General features: G+C 37.0%; 2 protein-coding genes across 8 annotated transcripts in view; one reads left to right on the plus strand and one right to left on the minus strand.

Annotated features, from left to right (window-relative positions):
* ZC3H11D (zinc finger CCCH-type containing 11D) overlaps window positions 1-18,179 on the minus strand; it is a 43,679-nt gene extending 25,500 nt beyond the window's left edge. For 5 of the 6 annotated variants that reach the window (XM_027774320.1, XM_027774316.1, XM_027774317.1 and 2 more), the window contains exons 1-3: window positions 18,114-18,179; window positions 11,934-12,053; window positions 11,470-11,590 (exon numbers count right to left, since the gene is read on the minus strand). In XM_027774320.1, the coding sequence (XP_027630121.1) occupies window positions 11,470-11,590; window positions 11,934-12,053; window positions 18,114-18,146 (274 nt within the window). In that variant the 5' untranslated portion in view covers window positions 18,147-18,179. Of the gene's footprint in view, window positions 1-11,469; window positions 11,591-11,933; window positions 12,054-14,757; window positions 14,810-18,113 lie in introns of those variants that run through there. The other variant, XM_027774319.1, reaches the window with a different exon arrangement.
* Window positions 18,180-18,359: 180 nt separating this feature from the next.
* RLIG1 (RNA 5'-phosphate and 3'-OH ligase 1) overlaps window positions 18,360-27,935 on the plus strand; it is an 11,517-nt gene continuing 1,941 nt past the window's right edge. For both annotated transcript variants that reach the window (XM_027774322.1, XM_027774323.1), the window contains exons 1-6: window positions 18,360-18,470; window positions 19,812-19,929; window positions 22,582-22,677; window positions 23,376-23,492; window positions 25,420-25,617; window positions 27,093-27,262. In XM_027774322.1, the coding sequence (XP_027630123.1) occupies window positions 18,381-18,470; window positions 19,812-19,929; window positions 22,582-22,677; window positions 23,376-23,492; window positions 25,420-25,617; window positions 27,093-27,262 (789 nt within the window). In that variant the 5' untranslated portion in view covers window positions 18,360-18,380. The remainder of the gene's footprint in view (window positions 18,471-19,811; window positions 19,930-22,581; window positions 22,678-23,375; window positions 23,493-25,419; window positions 25,618-27,092; window positions 27,263-27,935) is intronic.

A 27,935-nucleotide genomic window follows, 5' to 3' on the forward strand; every position in this document is an offset into this window, starting at 1 on the left:
GTGGTAGTTATTATTTCTCAGAATAACATGTATGTAATGGTATGTGTTAACTTAGCTATATACTGGGGTGAGAGGTTTTTTTTTTTTTTTTTTTTTTTGGAGAGATTTTCACTGTAGGGCGCGTGCGCTCGCCCAGACAGACAGAGAGAGACATAGAGACAGAAAGCGAGAAATCACCCCCCAGGGGGGATGGTCACGCCGCAATCCCTTCTCCTCCAATCTCCTCTCGGAATCTTGGGCACGCACGCACACGCGCCCGGCGTGAGTTTAAGCCACCGGGTCCGGGACACGAACCGCGGTCGACTACGTGGGAGTGCAGCGACATAGCCATTACGCTAACTGCTGGTTCCCGCAGTTTTTGAAATATTTTTGTTGGGCAGTCACTGGCATGGTGGTTAAAGCGGCTGGATCCCACTGGCTGACTGCAGTCTGAGTCCTTAAAACGACAGTCTCAAAAACACATTGGGTGTCTGCACATGAGTGCTCAAAATTTGCTTCAATCTTTATTTTTCATTTCCTTCTATTTGCTTTAAGTTTAGTTTACTCTTTTTCCAGTGTCTTAAGGTGTAAGTTTAGGTTATTATTTTAGATATTTTCAATATCAGCATTTACAACTAAACACATTCCTTTAAGTGCTGCTGTATCTTCATGCCATGAGGTTTGGTACACTGTATCTTTATTTTCATTATCTCAAATTATTTTCTAGTTGCCCTTGTAATTTTTTTCCCCAATTTCCTGGTAAATTATAGGTGTGTTATTTAATTTTCTCTTGTTTGTGAACTTCCCATTTTTTTTCTCATATTGCTTATTTTAAAAGAACATAATGGTTTTACACATAAGGCTAATGCTAACCTTAATCTTAATCCTTGAGAAAAATATAAATTCTGTGATTGTCGCACAGAGAATTCTAATGATGTCTGTTTGGTCTAGGCACTTTATAACTGTTCAAATCTTCTTTTATTAACAAATTATTATTATTATTATTTATACATTCATTCATCATACATCATTTAGATTGTAAAGAGATTTCACTCCACATGATATAGGCCACCCAGCAGGCGAGTTGAGAGTACTATACATGACATCAGCAACAGGCAACAAACCATATGTGTCTCCCACAAATGTCTTACTTCTCCATTTTTTCCCAAATTGCCATTCCTGCATCTTACCCTCTCCCACTCTCCCTCCACTTTGTCCTCAGTTGTTCAAATCTTTTATTTTCTGTTTGCTTAGAGTTGTTGCTTGCATGGTACATTTTGTCCCAAGCTTTTGCTTTAGACCGATTTCACTTCTAAACCTAAAATGTGTATCCTGTAGATAGCATATAGTTGGATCTTTATTTTTATTCTGACAAATTCCACCTTTTGATTCATTTTTTTTAGAGAGGTTTTTAAAAATTATTTATTTATTTGCTATAGGACACATGTGCTCACAAGAGACAGAAAGTGAGAAATCACTCCCTGGGGGTAAGATCCTGCTGCAATCCCTCCTCCTCCATTCTCCTCTCAGAATTTTGAGTGTGCCCACACATGTGCCCAGTGTGAGTTTTAAGCTGCCAGGTCTGGGACTCGAACCACGATTGACTACATGGGAGTCCAGGGACGCAACCATTATGCCATCTGCTGGTCCCTTGATTAAATTTTTAATCCATTTACATTTGCTGTTATTAACATAGTTTGACTTAGCGATGCCATTTTTCTTTTTGTTTTCTGTTTATTTCATGTCTTTTTTGTGCTGCTGTTTTTCTACTAGGTTCTTCTTTCACAGTGAGTGAGCTGTTTCAGCATGATGTTTAATTCCTTTAATGATTTTTTTCATTGGGGGCAGTGTTTTCTTGGCTGTTGCTCTATGATTTACTATATATTTCTTAGCACTTAGAACCTGTTTCAGATTTATACTAATTTAATTCCTGTGAGAGGTAAAAGATGAGTCCTGTAGAGCTAAATTTGTTCCTCCTCATGGTGGTATTATTGTTACATAAGGTATATTCATATATGTTACAAACCAAAAATATAACATAACATCATTTTATGCCTCTCAGGAAGCTGAGAAGAGAATGAAGAGCAAGTATATAAGGTTCGTTATGTTAACCTTCTTATAATTTCTAGTTCTATTCATTTATTCCTATGGGAATGAGTTACCATCTGGTGTCACTTCTTTACCATAATACAGTTTTGCTCCCACCTGCTTTCTTCATGCTGTTATTGTCAAATATATTACATTTCTTAATGTTACAAGCTCAAAAATATAATGATATGTATTTGTAGAGTAGAACTTCTGTCACCACACTGGGGGTGGAAAAAGGAGCCTATAGGAGAAACTTAAATACCACGGATTTGCTATTCTTCATGAGATTTGATAGATTTTTCTTAAATAACTATCACTTCATGTGCTTTAAGCCTTTAGGCCTACTTCAAGAGACTTAATGTTTGTTTTTAATGTATATTTATTACCAAGTAGTAAATGCTGGTGAACAAGTTCATGGAACTCTTCACAATGCCATTCTGAAAATTAACCTGGAGTCAAAACGTTCTTTTAATACAGTTGAATTATTTATAGGTTTGCCAAATTATTCATGGAATCCTAGATAAAACCCATGGATAAAATTTGGAATAATTTGTTTCTATTAAGCATTGTTCCAAGAGGAAATTAAAACTATTCTAACAAATACTATTATGAAATCTTCGAATTGAAGTAAATCTTTATCTTATTTCAGCTTCTAAAATGTTTACTATCTTGTGTCTTAAATATGAGAATAATACCCTGCTTCTGGACCTTAGATTTTAGCAAGTGTCTTAGTCCATTTGGGCTGCTATTACAAAATGCCTGACAGCAGGTAATTTGTGAACAACAGAAATCTACAGGGACGAGTAGGGCCTACCATGGGGCTGGCCCTGATTTTGCTAATTTTTAAGCATGTAAAAATGGAATCAAATAGTAGATAACCTTTTTTCTTCTTTCATTCATTCAATATTATATCTGTGAAATGCATTCTTAATTATATTTCTCCTAATTATTTTATCACTGTATAGTACTCCTTTGATGAATGCACCATAATTTACTTACTTACCACACTGTTATTGAACACTGGGATTGTTTTTAGCTTTTGGCCATTGTAAACAATGGTGTGATGTACATTTCTGTATATGTACTCAGATGCACATGGGAATAACTTTCTCTAGAATATGTGCTTCAGAAGCGGAATTGTGTGGCCTAAACCCTACAGAAAAAAAAATAATAAAAGTCTTTCTATCAGAGTACACTAACCTATAATATATGCCATGGGAAAAAGAATAAGTACGTACCATGCTTACAAAGAAAATACAATATTTGCTCAGATATACCTAGAGAATTCTTATAACTACAGTAAACATCAACTGAATTATATTTTCTTAGCATTCTCAAATGGCTTAATAGCTATTTGTTTTTAAACCTGGAGATGATAACCAGGGGGATTAGACTGTCTCTCTTAAATGATTTAGCCACATCTTAGTGAAATATCTTTTAAGAGATTTTTTTAATTCAGTAGCTGGTTCAAGTTTGAATTGCAAAAAAACTAACTGGCAGGTCTATACCACCAGCCCCCACCCCCTAAAAAAAAAACAGAAAGTGCAAAATTCTTGTTAATTGTACTTACTAGTTAAAAATAACACACAATGACAAATCCACTAATGAAAAATTGCCTTTGACAGGTGCCTCGTATTGCAAAAGCACAACTCATGATGAAGCTAGTGTAGCTGTGCCTCCAACTCTTCTACTTATTATGGACTACATCGAGTCTCAATTCATCAAGCAGAGGCCCCTGAAATTTTTATAACTTGCACACTTAAAGATTTAAATTTTATCTTATTTTAACCCAACATATAAAATCACACACATGCTACACAATGCTCTGTATGAACGGATACTTATACAATCAAATAATTTCTATTAATCCTACCATAAATTTATCAATGAATCATACACCCTTAATGAAACACTAAAGGGTTGATTTTCATAAAGTTTTTTTTTTTTTTTTGAGAGATTTTTGCTATAGGGCTCATACGCTCACTGGAGAGACAGAGACAGAGAGACAGAAAGTGAGAAATCAACCCACCCCCGATGGCTACACCGCAATTCTTTTGCATCCAGCAGGAGTTTTAAGACATTGAGAATGGAAATTGAACTGCAATCAACTACATGGAAGTCCATTGCACCATCTGTTGTGCTGGTCCCCATAAAGGTATTAAGTACATTTTTTTTTTTTTTTTTTTTTGCTATAGGGCATGTGCACTCACTAGAAGGAGACAGAATAGAAGGTAAGTGAGAAATGGCCCCCAATAGAAGATGACCATGCTGCAAGCTCTCCTCCATTCTCCCCTTGGGATTTTCAGTATGATTTTTCAAGCCACTAGGTCCAGGACTCCAACCATGCACTCAGCCACATGAGATTCAGCACCTTAGCCTCTATACCAGCTGCTGGCCTGAGGTACTAACTACTTTTAATCTTTAATTAGACTGTATTTTACCTACAGTTTGGAACCAATCTTCTTTCCTAGAGTACAGAGATGTACACACAGCTTAACATGATTAAATACTATTCAGAACTTTGTGGGATAGAATTGGCCACTGTGTGAGAGGCAATACTAGGTGCCCATGTTTGGTCCTTGTGATTCATCAGAGAACGACTGGGTCATTGGAAAAGTCACAATGCACTTTTGTATAGAAAAACAGAAAAATATGTCATGGCTCTCTCGACCACTCAATAAAGATTCTTGGCTTTATGAAACTTTCATTTTATAAAAAGGAGTCAGACAAGTAAGAGACATACTAAACAAAGAAGATATGTTGCATCTGAGGGTATGGCAAATAGAAAGTAGAGCAGGGCTGGCATGGTGGTTAAAGGTGCTAGATTTCCACATGGCCCGTATACAGTTCAAGTCCTGGACCTGTCAGCTTTCTCTCTCTCTCTGATCAAAATTAAATAAATAAATAAATAAAGTTAAATAAAATGATTCTTTAAAAATTACAAAAAGTAGAGCAAGGTGAGAAAATCCGCAAAGTGCGTAGGAAGGAGATAGGAAGGCTGAGTACATTTAAAATGCAGTGTTTAGATAGATTTCTTTGAAGAATGATATTTGAGCAAGGCTTTGGGGAGGCAAAGCAATTAGCCATGAAGACATTGAGGAAAGAGCACTGTGCAAAGCCCCTAAAGCAGCAGATGCTAGCATGCTTTGAGGAAAGCAAAGAAACTTAATGTAGTTGGAGTGGAGCAAATAAGTATAAGTATTGTGAGAAATCAATTCAGAGAGCTAAAAGAGTACCAGATAGTCTTTTGTTTAAGCTATTTTTAGAACGTTGACTTCTCTCTAAATAAAAATAAGGTTGGGGAGCAGCTGGTGTGGTGGTTAAGGCAGCTGGATCCCACATAATTATGCAGTTCAAGTCCCAGACTTGGCTTTAAGAAACATGCTGGGTGCAGGTACATACATGCCCAAATTCCTGAGAGAATGGAGGAGAAGGGATTGCAATATGACCATTGCCTGGAAGGGGTACTTTCTTACTTTACCTCTCTCATTCTCTGTCTCTTTCTGGCAAGTACACACACCCCATAGCAAAAAAAAAAAAAAAAAAAAAAAAGAAATAAGAAAGAAAGAAAAAGAAGAAAGAAGTAAAGAAAGAAAAAAAGAAAGAAAGAAAGAAAGAAAGAAAGAAAGAAAGAAAGAAAGAAAGAAAGAAAGAAAGAAAGAAAGAAAGAAAGAAGAAAGAAAAAAGACATTGGGGAATTTTGGATGGAAAGGTAGTAATATGACATATATATAAGAAAATATTATTCTGGCTGCTGCATTTGAATAGACCTTAAGGAGTAAGAGTTGAAGCAGAGAAATCAGTTAGGAGGCTACTATAGTAATCCAGTCTGGAGGTAACAGTGGTTTGGTCCATGTGGGAATAGCAGAGATGATGAGAAAAGTCAGATTCTAGATAGAATAGGATGGCAGAGTTAACAAGATTCCTCTGAGGAGTCCATGTGGAATATGAGAGGAAAGGACACTCAGATGACCTTAGCAACTGGAAGGATGGAATTGCCATCAAAATGAGATAGGAAGGGCCTCACTGGAGAAGCACGTACTAGTTGACACTGCTGCGTGGCAGGCTGAGGCCACATAAGAGGCACAGTTTGAATCCCCACCTACCCTAAAATGTCAGGTATAATGACACATGTCTGTACTCCCAGCTACTTGTGAGATTTGAGGCAGGAAGATAACACAGGGAGACTCTGAAATAAATAACTACATACATACATAAAGTAGGAACAGCTGTGGATACAGTAGTTTTGAGTAGGCAGATGTAAAATAATGAGTTCAGTTTTTGAATAATAATAAGTGTGAAATGTTCATTCGTCATTCAAGTTAAGATTCAAATCAGAAAGTTGAATATAGGAACCTAAAGTTCAAGATGCAGCTCTGGGAATGAATACGTACATTTATAAATCATTGATATGTGGATCATACTCAGTCATAAGATGATGAGAGTACTAAAGCAGTAGACCAAAAAAGAAAAAAAGAAAGAAAGAGAAAGAAAGAAAGAAAGAAAGAAAGAAAGAAAGAAAGAAAGAAAGAAAGAAAGAAAGAAAGGAAGGAAGGAAGGAAGGAAGGAAGGAAGAAAGAAAGAAAGAAAGAAAAAAAGAAAGAAAGAAAGAAAGAAAGAAAGAAAGAAAGAAAGAAAAAGAAAGAAAAGGAAAGGGAAGAGAACCAAGGACTGACTCTTAGAACATCCCACATGTAAAAACTTGGAGGACAGGGCAGGGCTGGCAGTTGGTGTGGTGGTTAAGAGTGCTGGACTCCCACATGGCTGATAGCAGTTCTCACTTTCCCTCTCTCTCTCTCTCTCCCTCTGTTCCTTTCTGGTCAAATTAAAATAAGTAAATAAATAGTTAAATAAAATAATTCTTAAAAATAAAAACAGCAGAAGAAAGTGAAAACAGCAGTAGGAATGCAGGATTGTATGGTAGAGGAAGGGGTGGTCAAATGTGTCAAGTATTGCTAATATTCAAATAATATTAAGAACTGAAAATCTGCCGCAGGATTTAACAATGTGTCAATGACTGTGGAAAGGGCTAAAAAGCCTCGTTAGTACGGAATTAAGAAAGAATGAGAAGGGAGGATTTGGTGATAGCAAGAATAAACAACCACTTTGAGAACAATGACAGTTAAAGGGAGAAAAGAAAATGGAATGGCAGTTTGTGAGAATGAATTCAATAGAAGGCAGTTTAAAAAAAAAAATAGATACGTGCATGGTTGTGTCCTGATAGGAATGACCCAATAAGATTCTAAAATGATTATGTAGAAAGGAGAGGGAGAATTGTTGAGTTAGTGTCCTTGAGTAGATAAGAGGAGGTACGATCTAGCTACCAAGTAGAACATGCTCTAGACAGGTTGGAGTGTGGATAATTCATTTGTAAGAGGGGAAGAGGCTAGTACAGATGCTAGTAGATAGGCAGATGTAGTGAGGGAAATCTGTGGAAGCCCTCTTCTCATTGCTTCAAAGTTTGTGTTAGTAAGACGTGAGGTTATCATCTGAGACCACTTAGTTTAAGGAGGAGGAGAAAATCTATAAAACAATAGTCTAGGATAATAGGGATGAACTGGGGAACTGTGATGTTAGTATGATTGACAGTCGACATCAAGGCTCATTTGAGATTTATGGTCATAATTATGTTAATAAATTTAACACCATCAGCATGATTGTATAGCTTTCTATAGTCATGTCCAACTGTAATGGATGCAAGCACAGAGAAGATGAAGGGTTGTTCTTAGTCACTTACAGTATTATGGTTATCCAGCAAGTACAGTGAAACCAGAGGATTACAAGAGAATGGAGAGTGTGTGTAAGGGACAGATCAGCAGATAGAGGTGAAAAACAAACCAAGGAACTGAGCGATTGTGAAAAAATGATAGAATCGATGAATTAGAGGTACGAGTGTTTGAAGCACTGTTTAAGTGAAGATTCTAGACACACTGAAATAGAAAAATAGGCCAGAGGATACATGGAATCAAGATCCTGTGGTAGAGGTGGTAACTATCATTTAGAATATGACTAAGAGTGGGACCAGCAGTTAGCGTAATGGCTGTCGGTGGATTCCCACGTAGTCGACCGCAGTTTGGGTCCTGGACCTGGTGGCTTAAACTCATGCCAAGTGCGTGTATGTGTGTGTGCCCAAGACCCCAAGAGGAGAATGGAGGAGAAGAGATTGTGTTGTGACTATCCCCTCGGGGGGACGATTTCTCACTTTCTGTCTCTCTGTTTGTATCTATCTTTCTGGTGAGTGCACACGCCCTACAGTGAAACCAAAGGAAAAAAAAATGTGACTAAGAGTGACTGACTGAAATGGGGAAAGGATAAGTTCAACAAGAGAGTTTAGTTCAAGGAACTGAGAAGCTAGGGTGATAGATAGGTCACATATTTATCTACTGAAATCAAGAATTGACATAGGAGTACTGTTAGAGTGACAACTAGACAGCAGTTCACACTGTTGGAAAACATGGAGAAAGGACTTGGGGGCATGAGGGGACTTTGAAAAGTGCATGGGAGAATGGAATTAGATAAATATGAGTTTATTCTGGTACAAGAAAAAAATGGAAATCCATGCGTAGCTTTTTCATAATACTCATCTTTTACGAACTTTTTAAAGATTTGTCACAGACAAAAGATAAAACAGCACCACTAGGGGTACAAATGCCATAATCTGTTGACATTAGATTCAGGCTGGATGGTCCTGGGGAGATGGACCAGACAATAGCCTGAAACTGGCAATGAGGATCCAGTCCTGTCGTACTGGAGGGCTATGAGAAAAAACAGCCACTACTTGAGTGCTCAGGAGAAGCAGATCCTCAGGAGGAAAACACTTTGATTAGAGTATGAAAAGTTTAAAGAAGTCAAGTAAGAATTCTGTTGATAATGCAAGGTTGGAGAGGAATAAGTAAAAAGGACAGAGCAGGGCAGGAATGATGACCCACTTGAGAAAAGGAGTTTCTTGTATTGACTGACATAAACAGGAATAAAAGGATTAAATTAGCCCTGGTGGACTTATAACACTTTAAAAGACATAATGAGGCTCTGTTGGTCAATGAGGTGGGTAGATGGGGCTCTCTCTTGACCCCTATAGATAGAAGCAAAGAGATTTGGGGAAGCAGGGTATTAGCAGCCTCTGAGTCTCCTTATATCCCTCTCGTGGTAGAGGGGAGAAGGCTTAAGGGAAGAGATTGGTACCAGTGGGTGGATCTAGGTTTGACCTGATTGAAGAAATTACTCCAACTGACAAGTTTAGCCTTAACACCTACTGAAGAAACTGAGACGTTCAGAAAAGTCAGACATTATTTATCTCTAATGTTCAGATTCTACTTCTCATCAATGAGAATAATCAAATTTATCCCTACAGCACTTAGCCCAGGGCATGTCTTACAGTGGGGAGCCCAGTCATAATCATCCAGACATTCCATCCCTTCTTTTGCCTTGAGATGCAGACTTTGTTTTTCCCTAGGCTTGAAAGAGGTCTATTGAGAGATAATAATTTTACCATTAGGTATCAAACTACTAATTCGATAGAAAGAATTTAGTATGGCATTCTGCATGAAATAAAATCACTGTATGTAAACAGATGGGGCCAAAGTTAATTACTTAATACATAGGTGCAATAACTTTCATCCCAGTAGGTACCTTTCAGCAGTTAATTTATCTATCCTCTATTCATCTGTCCTTACAATCAATTAAACTGAGTATCTATACAAGGCAGCGGTAAGGAAAGTAGCTATGATCCCCATCCTCATAATGTTTACACTATAGGGAAGGAGAGAAGTATGATCAAGGTATCACATGTTCCATGTGTACTATGAGGCTAGAACTTTCTAGAAAACCATAACAAGGGGACTTAATTTTTAGTTATCCATTTGCTGAAGATATTTTGAGGCCATGCTTTCAAATCCCAAAGAACTGATATCCTGTAAGCTCATTTCTAGAGCCATTCCACTAGAGAAATTTGGTGGCCATACAGGACAGTGGAGAAGCAATAGTATCAGAGAAACCAGACGGTTCCTTCAGCAAGGATCTCGCTATTTACTATTTTATTTGTTTTAATTTATACATGTGTATACACACACACACACACACACACACACACACACTCCACATGAGTTTTGAGTCACTGGGGTCCGGGTGTCACAATCCCTTCTCCTCCATTCCCCTCTTGGGATTTTGGGCATGCACACATACATGCCCAGCGCGGTTGAAGCCATTGGATCATTCATCAGAACTTGAATCATAGTCAGCCATGTGGGAGTCCAGCAATGTAACCATTATGCCATCTGTTGGTCCTCGGCCTGAGTTTTTTGTTTGTTTTTTAGAGAGTTGTTTTTATTTGTTTATTTGTTTGTTTGTTTTTGCTATAGGGCATGCACACTAGTCAGAGACAGACAGAGAAACAGAAAGTAAGAAATCACCCCCCCCCCAGGAGGGATGGCTATGGCACAATCCCTTTTCCTCCATTCTCCTCATGGGATTTTGGGCACCCATGCACAGACACCTGGCCTGAGTTTTAAGCTGACAGGTCCAGCACTAGAATCACTGTTGACTATGTGGGATTCCAACAACAAAACCATCATGCCATCTGATGGTCTCACTATTCACTGTTTTATAATATAGTATCTTCTGTTCTCCCCCCCCCCCGAAATCTACCTTAAAGTTCACCACATAGTAGAATCTCAGTGGAATTGATTACAATTTCTCCACAACTGAAGAGTTAGGAAGAACATCAACATATAGGCCTCAGTTTAGAAGCATGGGGTAACCCAGAAAAGGCCCCTGTTTTCTCCACCTATGAGATAGATTTTTGCACACTTCCTAGGAACATAGGTGAGGCCATCCCTCTGAGCTTGGCTCTAGTTGGGTGATGCTTTTGAGGAGACACAGTATCCTTCTACTTAACCAAGTAGCCATCTCACTTTTCAGACAAAATATCCATGTGAAACATACAAGGAGAATTTAACTTGCTCTTTCTTTTGTTTATGTTGTTAGCTGCTTTATGTCTCACTTAATATGATCTCATGATTCATTTTTTTAAGAGATATTTTTGCTACAAGGTGCATCCACTCACTGGAGAGACAGAGACAGAAAGCAAGAAATTACCCCCAAGGAGGGGTGGCCACCCCACAACCCCCTCTCCTCTATTCTCCTCTCTGGATCTTGGGCATACATGCACACTCTCCTGGTGTTTTAAACTGCTGGGTTGAACCCTCAAACCATGGCTGACTACGCGGGAGTCCCGTGACCATTACGCCATCTACTGATCCTTGTTAGAATCATCTAAATCATCCATTGGTTACTAGACTGCATTGCTTACTTTGTCATACTTTATTTAAAATATCATTCTATGCTATTACTTGAAAAGCAGATTGCAATATGGTATGTCCATGTTTTTTAAAAATGTATACTCACTGCTACTTGGCGGCAGAAACAATCCATTGATATTTCGAGGTTTGCTGTGATAAAAGATACAACTGATCTTCACACACCCAAGAGGCTGAGTTTCCCAGAAGCATGAAATACTGCAGTTTTGCTAGACAAAGAAGATGGGGTGAATATAATGATTAGATGTCACAGTCACAATAAATGCCATATGTTACAACACAATACAATTGCAAAATAATCACAATGACTGATTTTAGATCTTGTGTATTTTCTGTCTTCTAGCATTTTGGCCCTGCTAGTTAAAAGATGCAGTGAAAATTGCTAAAGCATATTCCTCCGTTTTTCTAAGAACTTAAGTCCCTAAAAATGCCTATAACTAAATAGGGGAAGGAAGAACCACTTCTCCCCTATTGTGTTGTAAAAGTATAATATAATTTAATATTATTGAAGGAAGATGGCTTTAACAGGAGTGGTATGCTGGGTAATTCTACCTGCATTTCCATGTGTCTAAATCTGCAAAGTGGATCTAAGCATTTTCTCTCTCTCCATAATGAGCACACAGTGTCACTGCCAAGGGCCTCTTCACAGTGTCGGAATCGGCACTGGGAACCCTAAAAAAAAATTAAAAAGTGAACGGTGTAGAAAACTCAATATATTAACATTTATATTAACATTAGTGCTCAGCAACAATAGGCTGCTAATTAATTAAAGGTCTAATTAGAATCACAAAAATACACACCACTAATATAGGATTATAAGTCTAAATTTAGCAAATTAGCCTATTTGATTGAGAATGTGACAAGATAATGTAATAATTAAATACTACAGCAAGCCACAAGTCACTGATACAATGCCACTTTTTCAAATCAGTTCAACTATCTGGTTCACTAAGAATGGATATAAAAGAAAACAAGTGAGGTCCTAATCACAATCTTATGTCAGAACCACTCCAGTTCTCTTTCTGAAGCAAGACAGACTATATTTTTAAAAAATCACCAAATTCTAGTTGTGAAGACAATGTCTATGAACTCTTTGATTAGTTTCTTAGTTTATGCGTGAGAACCTGTTAAGTCTTGTTTATGTGCAGAAAGTACATAGAGTTTAAACTTCTTATTTATTTATTTACTTATTTATTATGATTATTACTTTTTCAATTTTGCTATAGGGCACAAGTGCTCACTGGAGAGAGAAAGAGACAGAGAGAGAGAGACAGAGAAAGCGTGAGAGAGAGAAAGTGAAAAAGTAAGCAGCCAGGTTTGGGATTCAAATCACAGTTGGCCATGTTGGAGTCCAGCACCTTAACCATCATGCCACCTGCTGGCCCCTTAAACTTACTATTGTGAAATTTTAAATAATTACCACATCATGTTACATTACATGTATATGTTTTGTGCCTTTAGACTACAAAGGTAAATTGCACATGCACGCCCTGACATCTTTATATACCAACAAAAGTAAATGTAAATTATTTCAATGAGCTGCTCTTTTTTAAATTCTATGTTCTTTTATACATGGATCTACAGTTAAAAAAAAAAAAAACGGTAGGCCACTGTCTTATGGACAAAGGTGGATAGCATAGTAATAGTATTTCATTAATTTCTTCTCTTTTGAGAGAAAAGAGAGGTTGTTTCTTATCTTTTTACTCCCTCCAAATTTTGTCTTCATTATCTCCGTTTTACTTTTTCCATGAGTGAGAGAGAGAAAGAGAGGAGAGAGACAGCACCCCAACAGGGTCTTAATGTTCAGCCAGCCCTGGATCATGGGCAAGGGGGTACCTAGAGTCCTCAGGGAGGTCTCTGGACTTGAACTGGGAACTTTCCCATGTGGAACTGACTTGCAAGCATGTTTTAGCACTGCGCCATGATATGGTGTGTGTGTGTGTGTGTGTGTGTGTGTGTGTGTGCGTGTGTTATTTCTCCCTTTTTGAAAGTGGATCTGTATACACATGCAGTACAGGGTTGTGGGCATGACCTTGAAGTCAGATAAACTGGTATTTTTTCCTCTCTGTGCCTCAGTTTCCTCGACTGTAAAAAGGAAATAAAATACCCTTCTTTCAGCATTTTTGTCAGTGATGTCAGATAAGGCTTTGTGATGGCTATTAAGGTACCTGTTTATTCATTTATTAATTATCGAGAACTTACTATGTACCAGCCACCGTGCTAAGTACTTGGGAATATATTAATATCAGTAAAACAGACACAAATTTTGTCCATCTGGGACATGAATTGTATTACCATCATCTCAGTACTTAATCTAAAGGTAACCGAAGTGGACCTCATTCCTATGGTCAATGGGATTGATTCCATCCAGGCTTCCTAGCAGAGATAAAACATGTTAAACCAGACTCATAGTCTCTTTCATTGGGTTTATTTTGTCATGAGCATTAAGCATCAAACACTGAGTTTCTATATTTGTTTGGTTTTATTGAAATCCATTCATCCTAATCCTTTGGATTAAATTTTTTCTCATTTACCTTTGTAAACTGTAACTCCCATTTGGCCAATTTGCTTATTTTTGTGTGTGTCTTACTTCTTCCATGATATTTAAATATTTGTTGTTATTTAGAAAGACTTTTGAAAATACAGTAATCGAGTTAATTAATTTCGGATACAGAAACGATTAGCTTTATAATACTAAATTTGATAATGGCCTGAATTTAACCATCTGAATATAAGACTGAAATCATATTAACCAAAATAATATGACATACAATGTACTGTTACAATATTAGGAATTTCATGTGTCAAGAAGCCATAATATTGGCCAAAATGCCACATTAAGATTAAAAAGTCAAAAGGCAGGTAACTGACACTTATAAGGGTATTTTTGAATAAATCATATTTTAAATTATCTTTAGAATTGTTCAGAGAAATTCAATATATCAAAATACGTGGCTACGTAACTTTAGATTTTAAGTATAAAAAACATCTCCCAGAAAATAGTAAATATTGATTAGTAATGCAAATTATTGCAATATCCTCATTCTACTAACAAACTTAAGCACGTGAAGTAGTGTAAATTGTACATATTTACCTTTGTGCATGTGGAATTAAAAAAGAAATAGCAGTCATTCCCAACTTCTGCCATTTTCAACGCTCTTGTTGTTAATCCAACGTTTTTTTTTAAATATATATTATGTATATAATAATTGCAGGAAGAAGGAATGCAAATATAAGAACTATCAGTGTGTAAGGGGGAAAAATTCTTTTCCACAGTCTTTCAGGCTATCAGTGTGGTATTCCTTTAAAACTGACCTCCTGTTGACGGTATATTACACAATAGATAATTCTTAAAGAAATTTAAATTAGAAGATACCTTCTCTAGCTTTGCAGAAATGTTGAAAGTGGTTGCTAGTAAGCACACAAACTCAAACTTCCAGAATTTTCTTCATTGTTACCTAATCCATTGTTTACTCATCATAAATGACCTCACATATAACTGTAGGCTAGTTTACCAGTGAAAACTGCATTTCCCTTAGTTTTAGTATATTAACCAAAAGACAGTAGCAAATGTATAGTAGTATGTTTTATCTTTCAATATTATCATTGAAAATGGAACATAAATCAGTTTGTACTTTCATATTTAAAAACTAATGAGTATTTGACAAGTAGATAGCTATATTCTAACTTCCTTGTTTCTATATATGGTGGAAACCAAACTAATATTTGTAAATAAAAATATGCTATCTATACAAGATAACAAATGTAATTATTTTAAATATGTACTCACTGTTACCTACTGAATTGGGGGGGGAGAATCACATTCATATTCCAATATCTTAAACAGGTACCTTCAAAATACCTTATGGTGGAAGGTTCTTACAGTCGAAAGGTTCCAGCATTCTTGAAAATATGATGATTTGTCAAAAACCAAATTAAGTACTCTGATTCCCAGAAAAATACATTTCAATCAGTAGTTACTAAGAGTTTTACCTTAGTGTCTTTAACAAAAAAAAAAAAAAAAAAGCAGACATAAAAATATTCATCGTAGGTGACTTGAAAGATGTCATAGAGGTGACAAATTAAATAAAAAGTTACTTTTAAACTGCCATGTACTAGGACCAGAAGATGGAGTGACAGTTACATCACTGGACTCCCATGTAGTCGACTGGTTCCAGTCCCAGACCCGGTGGTTTAAAGCTCATGCCAGCCATGTGTGTGTACATGACTAAAATCCCAAGAGACTGAAGGAGAAGGGAATTGCAGTGTGGTCATCCCTCCAGGGAGTAATTTCTCACTTTCTGTTTCTCTGTCTTTGTCTCTCTGGTGAGTCCATGTGCCCTATAGCAAAAACAAAACAAAACAAAACAAACTCTCTGGGAAAAAAATTGCCATGTACTTTCAATTGGAAATTTAAAAGATTAAGACAAATACGGGTTTTCTTTTTGGTTAAATAAAATAGGCCAAGTTGGTATGACATTTTTAAATTCAATGCTTTAGGATAAAAATCTAGGAAATAAGTTTAGAAACTAAAATTTATCTCGATCTTTGTTTTGCCCTTCCTTCTAATTCTAGAACAATAAAGTGCTCATCTTAAGTAAATAGGATAGTAGGAAAAACACCTTAAAAAAAATCTTCAGTTGGTCTTTGCTTCCAAATTCCCTCTCCACCTGTGAATGCGTAGCTTCATGGGAGTGTTTTCAAATACTGTTACCAAACACCAGTACTGCATGATTACACATATCGTCATAATTAAAGCCACTGGGAAAGTCTATGTTGTACTTGGCTGAAAAAATGTTTTTAATTTTTGGAGTTAGGTGTATATAACTACAATCCATTAGAAACAGTAAGAACAGGTCAAACCCATATGGGGATATTGCTTTTGTTGTTGCAGAGTATATTAAATAGATTTCATGGCCTCTAGGAATCCTGAGGCCCTGCTTTCTTCTTTTTAACTTCTTTTTTCTTTTCTTTTCTCTTTTTTATTTTTCCTTTTTCTTATTCTCTTCAGTTCTATCCTTTCCTAATGTGGATTTTATTCTAGTCTTTCACAGAAAGCTATGGCCCTACCCAAGAGGATTTTTATTCCCTGTATGAGGACTGATGGGAAATTTGACTCCACAACTGGGTGTGGTGTAGAAAATTCTGTATTTTGTGTTGGCCAAAGCACATTCACACTGAGTCTCTCTCCTTTTTAGTACATGCTAGTAAACTAATGCATCAGTCTCAGAGAAGAAAGTCTTTTGTAGTCCCGTAACACTACTTTAAGTACAGTGGCTGGTAAGAACTTCTTGCTGACTCTTGAAGATTTTGAGACTTAGGCAAAGCTGCTGATTGCCACCCGTAAGAGTAGAAGTCCAGTTTATTATGGTGAATTGATCCTGCAGCTCTTCCCTTGAACTTAGGTATCTGCTGGAGTCTGCTCCAGGCAATGATGAAATCAAAGCATTGGGAACAGAGTGCTTTCTAAGAGATGATTAGCCTTGATGATATTATTCAAATAGCAAGTGGAATGTTTTGGAAGGTGATCCTTTCTCAGAAGTGACAGAATGTTAGACCTAGAAGATTCTGTGGCAGTTTAGGAGATGACAGTTGACACTTGTGAAGGTAACTTAGTTTTATTTTTGAGACTGAAACAGCTGGTTTTTAGGATTACTCTGGAGAAACGAAAAGTAACTGGCACTTGAGTATAAAACACTAAAAGTGTCTGGTTCCAACAACAGAGTCGGGGATTGGGAGTTTTAACTTTTTTTCCTACTTTTTTTGTTTGTTTGTAAATTGGTGGTGGAGGGGTAGTTTGTGTTTGCCTATGGAAAAAAAACCTTAAATATAGCAGAAAATACACTTTGAAATGGAAAATCTTTCTACCTACCGTCTGAATCCAACAATCAAAAACGGTAAACTTTTTTCAGGGATATTTACTCTTTGAGAATTCCATTACTATTTTGACCCTTTCCAGTAAGATATAGTTGTTGAATTTCCCCAAGGGCTAGGTCAGTAATATGCTGGATGACCCATGCCGATTTAACAGTTATAGAAATGAGAATGGAGTCTTGTCTAAGCATATAAAGGATTGTGGTAAAGTAAAAATTTCCTACAAATTTAATCTGAGCACTACTAGCTCCAATGAGAGAGAAACTATCCTTAATGAAATATTTAATATTTATTTTATTCCGTCATTGGCTCTTTTATCACATTCACTATATTTTGAGAAGTAAGTCAAAGGCATTTTTGGCTCTACAGTTGACAGCATCTACTCAAGCCACTGGGTCTCTTGGAACTCACATTCAATTAAGGTAAGTTTTCCCTATAAAAAAGGCTTGAGATTGAAATTTGGTGGTGGGTATTCCTATGGCTTTGGATGAATTTAAGGCCAAACTTGGCACTCACTCCACAAAGAATCTAAGAACTAATTTTGACCAATTTATGCTACATTAAGGTGTAAGCCAAATAGTAACTTTTTTTTTTTCTTCCTTTGAGTTCCAGGTGTTTTAATTGCAGCGTTTTCTAACATTCTTCTTGGGAAACCAGTTTTCATTCTGCCTGAGAATCTGGGGGATTTCTCTAGATACTTCTAAATCTCTATATTGGTTTCCCCTTGAACTTATTGAAGAGAACAGGCAAGCAGGCATCATTACGTTAAGTCACCATCTGAAATCATTCGTCTCTGACTTTATATTGTTTAATTTTCAAAAGTATCAGCGGTTACTAGATACGGCTAAGTACACACACCCAAGAAGCGGATCTTTGTTTTTCCCTGGTCATCAAAACCCGGGGGAACGCACGTGCGAGTGCACGCCTCAGCCCCGCACTACAACTCCCAGAAGGCGCCGCGGCCAGGAGGCCGTTCCCGGAAGTAAGTCCCCGCCCCTCGCCCGGGTTTGGGCGTCGCAGAGTCGCTGCTGCTGTCCCTGGGCGCGGAGTGTGAGCGGCCTGAGCCCGGGTGGTTAGTGTTGCAGCGCTATCTGCCAACGATTCGCACTGTCGGTGGGGCTCACCATGAGGCGCCTGGGCTCAGTGCAGCGGAAAATGCCTTGTGTGTTTGTGACGGAGGTGAAGGAGGAACCGTCTGCCAAGAGGGAGCATCAGGTACGGGGGAGCCCCGGCGGGCGGGCGAGCAGGGCGACCGCGTTTGCACCTGCGAGGGCTGCGGGCGCGTTAGAGCTGCCGACCAGGCTGGGAGCTTTTTACAGTTTTCGCTGGGGTGGGAGTTCCCTACGCCTTGAGCTCCAGCTTCTTGTAGCTTTTTCGTTGTTAGGGAGGCAATCTGTAGGAGAATTTTTCTGATCACGCTGTTCAAACTTGCTCTCTCAGGGAAATTGACACCCCACGTCCTAAATAATGTTCCTTTCTTCTCAGGTTAGCGCCTTTTGAGAGCAACCCCTGAGTATTTAGGTAATCTCCACTGTCCAGACTTTCCATTTCGAGAGTGATGAGAAAGTGGAGACATTAAAAGACCTGCTTTACCTGTTCTAACCTGGGAAACTGTGACATTGTCGACAGCTAACCTAATGAGGCTGCTAAAGATCAGACCTCATTCATGCATGTATTGCTAACCAACAATTACCTACTTCATTCTAACTTTGATGTTCCCGTCTCAAGGTTTCATACTACCCTAGCAATATCTACACTTAGTAGGCCCTCAGGAAATGCTCATGAGTGAATAGTAAGTATCCTGTATGATCCGTAGAATCCCCAGCCATCAGTTCATAGGAAACCCGAAACCCCGCATGTCCATTTGAAATCTACCCTACCCACGTTTCATCATTGGCACCAGCCTTCTTGTCTTCTAGACTACAAGGCCATTAAGACAGAGACTGCCCTCTTATCCTTAGTCCGAGCTTCTTAGACCTGACACAGGGCAGGCACTGCAAAATTATCTATTGAATTAAAAAAATGAACCCTGGAGTCATTTCATGCCAATTTTCTGTCCACTTGGTGCTTTTTACTTTGTAATATCTGATCTTTCCATACTGCTTTCTATTGATACTGTTGTTATAGCTCTTATAACATAGACGTCCTGCGTATTGCACTACCTTTTTGGTCTTGCCACCCTGAATGGTTCACTATATTCTTTCTTTAATCAACAACCCACATTTATTTCTCAATGTCTGTAGCAGTAGTTGTCAACCTTTATTTTTTTTAAACCTCAACAGCCTAATTCTTATTAGACACTGCCATGTGTGATAGTGGTTCACCCCAGCTTGATTCTCTTCTCACCTTTGGATTTTGGGGGAGGTTGGTATTGCTGTGAGAGCTGGGAAAGAAAGGGGAACTTAGGGGAACTTCACAGAGAAATATTTATAAATTATTCTGAAGGATGAACAAGACATTTTCCCTGAGAACTAATAAAATTAAGGACATTTCAGGTGAGAGTGTGTGTGTCCCAGTATAGAGGCTATCTTAACCCAATTTTTTTTTTCTTTTAAGCCATTTAAAGTTTTGGCAACTGAAACTCTAAGTCACAAGGCATTAGCTGCAGATATATACAATGCAGTTCCAACAGAAAAAGTGGATGGGACATGTTGCTATGTTACTACCTACAAAGGTAAAATAAAAATTTCTTTTGCAAGTATTATTTTAATCACTTTACAAACTATATAAATCTGAAATGGGGCATTTGTCCTCCATAAACTCTTGGAAATCTTAGTAGCAAAATAAGGTCACTGCTGTTGTATTTACTTGTTGTATTACTATATTTCCTCTTCTGAGGAAACTGAAGTTTAGTGAAGACCATATAGGTAATGAATGGTTGAACTGACTGGTAATGGAACCTAGGTTTATTTAATGCTAAAACTCTGTTCTTGCATTAATCCGAGTCCTGATTTCATTAGTCTTATTATTATTGGCATTTTTAATAATTTCGCTTTAACATATTTTGAAAGAGGTAGAAAATCAAGTAGAAATAGACAGGTGGCCTGTTGTCTAGTGGTTAAGGGAGACAAGTCCCATATGACTATGGTTTGAATCTGGGCCCAGAGACTTGAAAGACATTCTGGATGTGTGTATATACTTGCCCAAAATTCCTATAGAATGGCAAAATGGAGGAGAAGGGACTGTGGCATGACCAAGCCCTGTGGGAGGTGCTTTTTCTCTTTCCTTTTTTCTCTGTTTCTCTGTCTCTGGAGAGCGCATGCACACTCTGACAATTAAAAAACAAAAAAGAAATGCAAATATAATAGAAAATCTCAACTATGATAAGAAAAAACTACACTGAAAAAGATAAATATTTGCTGTGATTATTTCTGGTTGCTGAGATTACTACTTAATTCTAACAAATGAAATAAAACAGTTAAATGGTCAACTGGACACACATTCCTTGTATTAGGAAATATCTTCTGAAGTGTGTTTAAAAGCAGCTTTAGCTGGTAAAATATATACAACAGAATTTACCATCTTAACCATTTTTAGATGTACATACAGCTAGGTCAGTGGTATTAAGTACATTCTTTGTTCAAATATTAGCATCATCCATTTCTGAAGTCTTCATCTTGCAAAAGTGAAACTGTTAAACTCTCCCTTCTCCCTCCACCCAGCCCCCTTGTAATTAGCAGTCTACTTTCTCTCCCAATGAATGTGACTAGGTACCTCATATAACTGGAATAATGAGTATTTTTCTTTTTGAGCTTGACTTATTTCAACTTAGCATAATGTCCTCTTGGTTTATCCACCTTAGTGTGCATCAGAATTTCATTCCTTTTTAAGGCTGAATAATTTTCTGTTGTATGTATATTGCCTATTTTATTTATCCATTTAATTATCAGGGGACCCTCAGGCTGCTTCTGCCTGTAAGCTATTTTGAGTAATGCTGCAATGAACAGTGATGAACAGGTATCTCTTTGAGGCTCAGCTTCCAGTTCTTTTGTGTATTATCCAGAAATGGAATGACCAGATTGTATATTCTCATTTTAATTGTTTGAAGAGTCACTATACTATTTTTCATAAGATTCCCACCATTTTACATTCCCCTGAACAGTACACAAAATTTCCAGTTACTTTATAGCCTTACCAGCACTTGTTTTGCGTTTTGATAGTAACCATCTCAGTGGATTTAAGTGAAATGCATTTTTTATGTTTTATAAAAGAATATTTTAATTTGGTTCTTCATATTATTTATATGGATAGCTAATAAGTAATACATAATATCTAAACCAAAGTACATGTTTTTATAAACGTTTATGATTTTTAGATTACTGTAACATTTTCAGGCTTTTATATTTATATTTTTATTTTAAGAAACTTTAATGTGCAACACGTGTGACTATACGTGATGGTAGCAGTTAAAAAAGAATAGAGTTCAGCTACTAAAGACAACTCAGAAACCAAAGCTTACAAACCAAACTAATGCTTAGAAATTTAATTTTATTATTGATAAAGGATATGCAGTATAACAACGACATTAAAAATAAGGATGTGTATCACAGCTAAGGACTTTCTTACAGTTAGTAGTCTGGAAAGACCAGGTGAAATCTAAAATCTACTATTGTCTCCTGTTTTAAGGCCCTGGCAGGACACTTCTATATCAGGTACCCACTATGTGCAGGCAACATCTGGGAACAGAGTCCTAACTGAAGTCTCAGCTGGGGATTTACATATTTTTGCCTGTCATTTAGGCATCTTCCTGCTAAGTAATCAGCTTCAACAGCAGAGCCCTCCACAGGTCTCATTGAGACCAAGTGCATCTCACCAGTTTCATTCTTTCTAAAACAGAATCCCAGCACAGTGCCCGCAAATTCCTGAGGCCCATAATTACAAAACAGCATTGTGAATCGGTTTGTTTCATGCCTAGTGCTCTGTAAAACAACTCAGCCTAATTCCAGTCTGCTAGAATTAACCTTCACAGCACTGTATAATGTTCAGGGGAGGTATGAATATAATTGTTTAAGTTTCCATCTTGAATAGCAGTAGCTTTTCTTTCTCACAAATGCTAGTTGCTAATAAAACAGGGGTATGGGATGTGTTACAAAAGGCATAGGTACTTACTTATTTCATCTCTAATCATTGTTCAGAGACCTGACTGCATACCATCAGGTACTGCTAGGTGGTATGTGTCTTAGATTACGTATTTTTCTTTGTCTTCTTGGGTTGCTTCTCCCTTATAGAGATGACTCTACTGTTTATTGGAAATTCTGTTCCTGAATGTCTTTTGAGTTAAGTTTTATTTACTTCTTATTTTTCTTTCCTTTTACTACTATTTTAGGTCAGCCGTACCTTTGGGCTCGACTAGATAGAAAACCCAACAAACAAGCTGACAAAAGATTTAAAAATTTTCTTCATTCAAAAGAAAACTCAAAAGGTTATTTTTTTTTTAACTATCATGATTTTAATAGCTGAAATGTGTGGCTGTTTATTGCTATGATATTTTTATACATTATATCCTTTTGTATAATATAAGCAGCTTGGGAAAAAATTAGGATTGAGTATTTTATATAAAAAGAATATTCTTTAATAATAGTTTAAAGCATTTTCCTAATATTCCTGCAACTATTCATTATGAGTGTATTTTATTAAAACATAAAAATTAGTGTATACATTATAGTGAATGCCATTTTAACTTTGTCTGTATTGAGATAATTTTATAAATCAAGCACAAATCTCAAAGTATTTTTAATTATTACATTAAAATATCTCTAAATATTATATGTAGCAGACACATACCCTCATGTATCTATATTCATATATATATATAACATTTTATGTATATATTTGTATTTTAGTGTGCATTAAAAATTTACTGTAAATCTACACATAAGGAAATATTGGCTACATTAGACAGTTTCACGTTATATTCCAGTAGTGGTATATTCAGAATTAAAAATTTAAAGTGTTAGTAGCCTGACCTTTGAAGTACAGGCACATTATAGTAATTGTCAATGGAGAATAACTGCATATAGCTGATATTAAGAGGTTGTATTAGCTGTTCCCAGTTTGAATCTGCTACGTATTTTAGATTTTTTAACATGTTGCCACATATAATATTATCTAACTTTTTAGAATTTTTTTGGAATGTCGAAGAGGACTTCAAACCTGTTCCAGAGTATTGGATGCCAGCTAAGGAAATAGAACAATTAAATGGGAATCCAGTGCCTGATGAAAATGGACACATTCCTGGTATCATGAAATCTCTTCTCAAATGCAGTTTTGTGTTTAAAAGTGAAAATCAAAAGGTCCATTTGATCAGAAATTATAGAATTTAATTTAATCTGACTTTTAGTTTTTATTTGTACAGCATAAAACTTCTGAATCAAACTTATGTAAAATCTGCTCATTTATATCAAAGAAGTAAGATATTTCATATCAAGAATGTCCTGTCAGGTTTAGAGTCTTCTCAGGTGGACATTTTATAGTCTGTGACAATAAAACATTAAATAAGAATAACCTTGAAGTTCTTTCCAGAATAGATATGATTGACCTAATCTGAAATGAGATTTCAAAAAAGTCTTTACCTTTAGGTTGGGCATAACATAAGTTATATGTGTATATTTTTGTGAAGATTCCAGAAGAATATCTCCATTGGGTTGAAAATAGGTGTCTCAAAAGTAGTTTCTCTGTGGATAGGAGAAATTTGCAAAGGTATGTTGAGTACAGAAGTACCCAGATTTTAATGTTATGGACTCAAGAGGAATATCTTGAGTACCTATATGTTCAAAATAATCTTAAAATCTGGAAATACAAAAATTAAGGTCAGAACCCTTGTCCTTGAGGATTTATTAGACATTGGGAGAAAGCAACCATGGATGATTTAAGAACTAACAGGAATGAATACACAGGTATAATGGCAGGGAAGAAGAGAAATTCATAGTTAGTGACTTAGAGGGGGCTTTTTTTTTTTTTTTTGGAGAGATTTTCACTGTAGGGCGCGTGCGCTCACCAGACAGAGACAGACATAGAAACAGAAAGCGAGAAATCACCCCCCAGGGGGGATGGTCACGCCACAATCCCTTCTCCTCCATTCTCCTCTCGGGATCTTGGGCACGCACACACACGCGCCCGGCGTGAGTTTTAAGCCACCGGGTCCGGGACACGAACCGCGGTCGACTACGTGGGAGTCCAGAGACATAGCCATTATGCTAACTGCTGGTTCCCGCGGAGGCTTTTAAGAGTAACTGACATCTGTACTTTAGCTGGCAAGACGAGGGAAGGTCAGTGTGGGCAAACTCCCTAGAGAACAGCAGAGTGTAGAACATTTTGGACATTTTAGAGAATATTCCTTGCAGCTAGAATGTTTAGGGTATATGGAATCTTGAGATTATAAAACTGAGGCTAGAAGTGTGGAATGGATTCAGATCTTAAAGGCCCTTGAATTCTAAATTTGAAGTTTATCCTGAAGATAATGATTACTAAGCAGAGGTAGAGCAGAACCAGATTTAAATTTTAGAAATGAAACTAATAGAAGTAAGTGGGTTTCACTATTGGTTAGCAGGCCATCAAATTATTACAGTAATCTGGGGTAAGTAATGAAGGCCAAAAATGTGGTCCCAGTGGCATATATGTCCTAGTGTGTCTTTTTTTTTTTTTGGGGGGGGGGGTGGTGGTTAATGAATGTTCCACAATGAGGGGGCCTATTCTGACAAGAATGAGAAGAGGAACCACAATAATACTCAATAAATAGAATCAATAAAGAATTCAGTGTACATTAGAACAGTTCAATAAAGTGGGGAATATTTACTCTGAATACATATGTTCATTGTCCCTGAAATTGGAGAGAAGGTAGAAACTTATTTTATAATAAACCTTAATGCTATGTCTTAGAATAGTGCTCAATTTGTATTTAATTAGGGTGCATTTTCTAATAGAATTCTGGGTGTTTTTTAGTGGAATAACTAAAGAAGTTAATTTTTCATCAGAATAAAATGAACCTTTGTGATTTTAAAAAAAGAAAAATACAGTAAAACCATTAATTTTCCCATTTGTTGGAAAACTGAATATGTGGTAGAACATCTAGAAAATAAGGGAAATTTACAACAAAAATAAGAATTGTCTGCAGTTTCAGTCCAAAGAAAACAATATAATTCAAAATTACTTCTTTAAATTATAGGTTGGGTACCAGTAGAGAAAAACAACAAACAGTATTGCTGGCATTCCTCTGTAGTTAATTATGAATTTGAAATTGCCTTGGTACTAAAGCATCATCCTGACGATTCTGGACTATTGGAAATCAGTGCAGTGCCACTATCAGATCTCTTAGAACAAACACTGGAGCTTGTAGGAACAAATATCAATGGAAACCCATACGGTGAGTGAAGCTTTTTTCTTGTTCAGCTATAGTAACGTTTTGTTTTGTTTTAAAAGAGAACCTCCTAGGGTTAGCTTAGCCACTCACACACACTAGAGAAATGACCAAATCTGGCTTAGTTTCCTAGGATTACATCTATTTCTGTTAACTTTAACTTCATGAATACCTACACAGGTCTAACTAACAGTTTTATTATAATAATCAAGAATGTTGATTTAATTCTCATTCTTTCCTGTGGTAGCATCACCTGAAAAGTAATTAATCAGGACTAAGTATTGCTTTTTAAAATTTAATAAGGTGAATTGACTGAAATGTACTTTTTGTAGCTAGATAATTATTTTAGCATGAATTAAAACAGACAAGAGTAAATAATTAGCAGCAGTGAGTAATGTATAAAACATCAAAATACGAGGGGGAGGAACCAGCAGTTAGCGTAATGGCTATGTCGCTGGACTCCCACGTAGTCGACCGCAGTTCGTGTCCCGGACCCAGTGGCTTAAAACTCACGCCGGGCACGTGTGCATGCGTGCCCAAGATCCCGAGAGGAGAATGGAGGAGAAGGGATTGCGGCGTGACCATCCCCCCTGGGGGGTGATTTCTCGCTTTCTGTCTCTATGTCTCTCTCTGTCTGTCTGGCGAGCGCACGCGCCCTACAGTGAAAATCTCTAAAAAAAAAAAAAAAAAAAAAAAAAAAACGGGGGGGATGTCTTTAGAAAGTTCATGGAAAATACATATTATGAGAACTGTACACTGATAGCAGTGTTTTTGCATCAAAATAAACTCATATTTTTACATTTCATGTTTGCAAACTTTTTAAAGTCCCATCCTATGTACCATGAAAAATCGAGTACGCCAAGGGCACTATGGAATACATTGAGAGGGAAATAAGATGATAGAGCTAAGGACATTAAAACTGTAACAGCAAAGTGCTATATAGACATTAAAAGCAGATGGATTGGCAGGTGTAAGAAAGCTAAAATAGTAATTATTCAGTGTATCAGAGAGACAGTGTAGCTGTTTGGCAAAGCTGTTTGAATGATAGTTGAATATGGCTAGTGGCATTGAGTAGCAGTTAGGAGACTTTTTCTGTGAAATGCCAGATATTATTTAAGCTTTGAAGGCCACACCTCTGCCATAGGCTACAGGCAGTCTGTAAATGAATGTGGCTATGTTCATTAAAACTTTACAAAAACAGGTATGTGTGTCTCGGTTTGGCCTTCAGGTCAGTTTGCCTACGTCTGGCAGAGTAAGTACACTACGGTATTTAGATTTGGTGAAGTAAGGTGCCACATTTGAGCCATAGCAGTGCTTAATGCATTTGGATTATACTTTTTCTCAAGGGAGACCACTAAACTTTTTGTTAACTTTGTTACTAAATATTTTATGAGACTTTTTATTGGGAGAGGTACATTTTCTTATTCTTTCTAAAATGTGTCTTTTAATAAGTATGGCTAATGGCAGATTTTACCACTTAGGATTAGGAAGCAAGAAGCATCCATTACATCTTCTTATACCACACGGAGCATTTCAAATAAGAAATCTACCTCCATTGAAGCACAATGATCTCTTGTCCTGGTTTGAAGGTTGTAGAGAGGGGAAAATCGAAGGAATAGTTTGGCATTGCAGTGATGGCTGTTTAATTAAGGTAATGGCCAAAAATACCTGAGTGGGGTTGTGTCACCTTACATTCCACAACAAAGTAGAAGTGGCACTAAAATTCTCTGTACAAATTGCAGCAATCCTGACTTTCAGTAAAGAAATTTAATTTAATCTCACATGCCACTTTTCTTCATATACTAACATTGTTTCTCAGTGTGTATTCTGTGGTGCATTGGTGATATCAGATGTGCTCCAGAATTAAAATGGTATTACATATCCCCTTCTTGGAAATTCATGCACATGAGGAGAAAACCTTGCATAATATAGACCGTTTTCTTGGAAATTTATGTTGCACGTTAGTTCTGCGACATCTTACACTAACTTAGTTTAACTCAGTATCTTCCTGACTTTTAGTGAATTACAGAATTTGCTGAGCAAAAAGAGTACCGAAGTGAATTGACATAGGTGGGCTGAATCATCCGACAAACTTGAGCCCTCTGTCTCCTAGACTTAGTCTGTTTTCTCATGGGTACCTGAAGTTCATAATGCTGAAAACTAGACATGATCTTTTCAATTCCCAATGCCACACAATTCACTGAAGTACTTTTTACTTAAAGAATTATTTTATTTAACTTTATTTAATCATTTATTTTTAAGTTGACCTGAGAGGGACAGAGAGAGGGAGGGAGGGAGGGAGGGAGGGAGGGAGGGAGAGAGGG

Source organism: Tupaia chinensis, unplaced genomic scaffold (assembly GCF_000334495.1).
Source record: "Tupaia chinensis unplaced genomic scaffold, TupChi_1.0 Scaffold000423_1, whole genome shotgun sequence".
In the NCBI taxonomy this organism is placed as follows: Eukaryota; Metazoa; Chordata; class Mammalia; order Scandentia; family Tupaiidae; genus Tupaia; species Tupaia belangeri.